This window comes from Limulus polyphemus, unplaced genomic scaffold (assembly GCF_000517525.1).
Source record: "Limulus polyphemus unplaced genomic scaffold, Limulus_polyphemus-2.1.2 Scaffold986, whole genome shotgun sequence".
NCBI lineage: Eukaryota > Metazoa > Arthropoda > Merostomata > Xiphosura > Limulidae > Limulus > Limulus polyphemus.
Window position 1 is genome coordinate 119,403 of NW_013666596.1, and position 4,447 is coordinate 123,849.

General features: G+C 32.4%; 1 protein-coding gene across 1 annotated transcript in view; it reads right to left on the reverse strand.

Moving 5' to 3' along the window:
• The window catches only part of LOC106461560 (neuropilin and tolloid-like protein 2), a 48,534-nt gene that overhangs the window by 42,123 nt on the left and 1,964 nt on the right, over positions 1-4,447 (reverse strand). The window contains exon 2 of the mRNA XM_022388551.1: positions 2,930-3,091. Coding sequence (XP_022244259.1) covers positions 2,930-3,091 — 162 coding nt within the window. The remainder of the gene's footprint in view (positions 1-2,929; positions 3,092-4,447) is intronic.

The window sequence follows — 4,447 nt, forward strand, 5'->3', positions numbered from 1 at the left end:
CAACCTGATTGTAAGATGGAAAAGCATCATCGATAAGAATGGAGACTATTTCAATTAATAAATGTTTTGTTTCGATGTATGTTTTTCGGGTTTTTCATCTAAAAAAAAACGAAATTAATTTTTTGACGACCTAATAATTAGTAGTCTGTAGCAAACGTTAAGGAAGAAATAAACTAATTTGTTATTGTTACATGGAACTCGCATAATTTATACTAAATAATCTAAAAGAATCCGCCAAATGATAGAATACGTTACAACATCAAAATTGGGAAGTTTATTATTTAATAATAATAAAAAGTTTGAAACCAAGATTTATATTACTTTACATAAATTATGGGGGAAGTTACAGAAAGGTTCGTTTTTCTTTGTACCTGAAAGGCGATGATCCTAGGTTGTTTGATATTTGGTTCATTTGCTACGAAGTACATCTCTTGATACGCCAGCTGTAATATTATTCTAAAGCAACCTCTTGATGTCTGATCCACATTACTCTCAAAGTTTCTGTACATAATGTCATAAGTACTTCGAAAACCTTAATTAATAGTTTTCAAACAATGTTTCTTGCCTAAAGGTAATCATTGATAGAGAAAAGTTATTTGGTTGGTTGATTTGAGCAAATCCCTAATTTTGCCGTTCTAAGTCCGTAGACTTACCACTGTCCCACTGGGTGAAGTTAGAGAAGAGACATAAAGCTTATTAATGCTGAACATATCACATTCTGTACACCTGACCATTTATTTAAGTCAGAACTAACATACAAAAATAAAACGTGCGTTACGTAATATATATTTTTAGCTTGTACAAAATAAAAGTGTATATCACAATCTTTATATTTAAAGTTAATCTATTTGTGAGCAATTTATGCGGCTACATTGATTTCCTATTCGAAATAGTGTTTGATAGTCACGGGTAAACAAGTTAGCTTATTTATATTTGATGCAATTTTTAGCAATCTAACTTACTCCTATAGGGGAAGTGAGGTAAAACGGCCACCCCTGTATGTCATTAGTTATGACGTGTTGGTATCTATAGTTCAAGTGACCCCCTGCATAAACAGATTCGTAGATGGGTGAGAATTGAATAATCATAGCGTTACTTCAATCTTTTTTATTTTTCATGAACTCTGAAGAAATGTGAATGCTTTTAATTTTTTTCCAAAATATGCATTTTAGGGAGTTTCACTTTGTTGATTTCAAATAATGATGAATTACAAGTAGCGGAATATGCTGTAAAAGAAACAGTGTTTTATAACGCGCGATGGTTTTACTATGAGCGGCCTAGAATAACATGGCTCAACGTCAGGGACATCTTATCCCTCACTGGTACCCACGTTGTCTTGAATGATTGTCCCAGATAATTCGCAATTTACGGATGTTGCACGGCCTTCCCGATCCATGCCGGAAGTATTTATATGCAGTAGTTGAATACAACATTTATTTAAACACTTGCCACACCAGCCATCGCCAGCAACTTTTAGTACTGACCTACAATATTCAACAAGGAGGTCATTCCCGAAACCGGTGATTTAGGGTTATTTCGACAGATCTCAATGAATGAAGCTCGGCACAACTAAAACGAAATTAAAAACTACATATTAATGAAAATATGACATGATGAAATCCATATCGATTATACTATGGTGGGACCATACTGGGAATTATACCATTCTTTTTATACTTACTCCTCATTGCAGAAATGACATTTTTGATTTGAGAATCGCTAGGGAAATCATTTTGTAATGCATCACGTATTTGCTTCAACTCCAACACTATATCTTTGGGTTTTACTGCGGCGTTAGCTTCACAAAATATTGAAACTGATGATTTATATGATCCCAATATCCCTTTTTGAAAATAATGATACTGTTGTGCCCGTTTTTGGTTGTTTTTTGTTTCCTGTCAGTGCAGTAATCAATTGACGAATCTCCAATTCAGCTGGTATGTCAAATCGATTGGAATATTTTCGAATAAATTCTTCCCTCATCCGACCTGGACCCACGGTTTAGCATAATCGCTACACTTAAACTATGACATTCATAACCACATCTAGAACATTTCAAACATTGTTTTACTTTACATTTACAAGTTAACTTCTCCATGTTGCCTCTCATGGTCGCGGGTCTGGTCCAGCGACCTGATATCACGACATTTTACTGCCGGTGAATTTTAATGTCGACAAATAATTATGTTCTCAAAATAAAACATTTTTAGAACAGTGAACGACTTTATTCTCAAAAATTACAGTGAACTAATAAATTATCGCACTAAACCTGACCAAAAATAAAATTGAATAATAAAGTAATTAAATAAGTTGCTGGGAAAAAAGGTTATCAGATATACGTAAACTATTATTTATGTTTGCACCAGTACATATTTGATGACGTAATTTTCGTGTTCAAGGTTTTTTTGACATGATAATGGTTGCTTTTTTAATATTCTCATAATCTAATTTCTGTACATGCAAAAATGAAGTAATGAATTTCCGCATTCCTTTGCTGGCAGTAAAATACACCGGCAAAATAGTGCCAAACGTCTTCTTATTGTCTAATCAAAACAACCCAAACTTTCCGGAATTACTTTTTTTTATCCACATCAATCTGCCGAGCTAGATCGTGTGGTAGGTGTTAAATTGCATCTGTTATGAGCTAGATGGAACCATTTTAGCCCATATTGTCGAACCGCCTTATCCACTTCATAGATAAAACAGCCCCCAACCACAAGAAATGCATTTTATTATTATCTAAGAAATATATGCCCATTCCTTATTTTAATTAGACATGACATTTGTAATAAAAATGGCTCATTTCAAAACATTTTGCTTTTTCGTGACATTCATCTTAATTGGTGAAAATCATATTCATAGTTAAAGTGGTCGTCGTATCCAACCTTCTCTTAGAAGTTATCTTGAATACCATACCAGAAACATTCACCTGTTATTTCTTTAATACAGATGGTGTTATTAGGATACTTTCGTGGGTAATTAGGTGAATAGAATTCCTTTCTCTCTGAAATACCAATAGTGAAGTTGAAACACACCCTTGCCTGGTCCGTTTCGTTCATCTGGACAGCATGGAATCCCGAGACGTTTTTGGCTGCAAATAAAATAAAACTGAATAAAAACCCTATAACCCGAGCGCTTTCGAAAGGTGGACCTTTCTTCTTCACATTGCCCCCTGAAGAAGAAAGGTCCACCTTTCAAAAGCGCTCTGGTTATAGGGTTTTTATTCATTTCTATCAAGACTTCTTGAACCAACGTGTTTTTCTAACATCACGAATAAAATAATACTATTATTTATAACAATTTGTGAGTAGCAAGCAGTTACAATCTTTTTTTACTTCCTTGGAATTATTTTTATTAATGTAAGTGTTTTTAATTTAAACATTGACATTGATTTTGACCATCTTACTTGATTCAAGGCACAGTTCAACAAAAGGCTTAGTTGTAATTATATTTTTAAATTAAAATATTACCTTGTTTGAATTTAACATATTCTAGATCTTTATCCAAAGAAAGATTACTTTTAATTTATTTGGAAACTTAGAATATTTCTTCTTCACTTCTTACAAAACAATGGTCAATTTTAGACACTGAATTCACACTGTTCTACAACCTCACTTTATTAAGCAATGGAAAAAATATTACATCGTAAAAAAGAAAAAAGAGAGAATTTATATCTATATCAATACTATATATACTATATCAGTTATAACATTTCAAACTGTACTGTATTAATAAACTGCATTGGCAATGAACTTTGATAATGAAAGTTCAGATCTACGTCAAACGAATTGACTATAAATATATTCAACGTATATACAAGTGTTTTAGGTGTTTTTTACGCCGTTTATTTATTCATAATGATAAACGAAAAACAAATGCCTATAAAGTTATTTCATACTTTTGTGAAATTTTGTTTTCAGAGACGCAATTTATACTTTATTTCAAAACAACGTTCACATTACACAATAAAAATTTATAGCTTCAGTTACCATAAGGAGCGAAAATCTACTTGAATAGCGGGTTTTTATATAAGAATGGTTGGACTATGTAATTCACCGGGGTGACATGAATACTGCACGTATGAAGTCAATATTTCCCTCCAAAATTCAGCAGTATCACCAGCCAGCCCTTCAGCTCTATTTAACAAATGATTATTTAATTTACATTTACAACACAAAATTTCAATAGGTTCTCTGCACGGTGGTCGGTCAATTTGACCGAGTCACGTGACCTTTTGTACTCGTTTAAAGTTGATATAAATTTAATACTTATAACTCTCAATGTATTGGGTATATCTTCATGAAATTTGGCAGTCTTCCAGTTAATATTACAAGTCTTTCACATACAAAAATTATATTTCTTAGTGTAGTATTTTTAATAAAATAGAATAAAGATTTGTGCATGAATATATGATTTGTTTTGAATAGTCCGTGTGCAAAGTAATTTT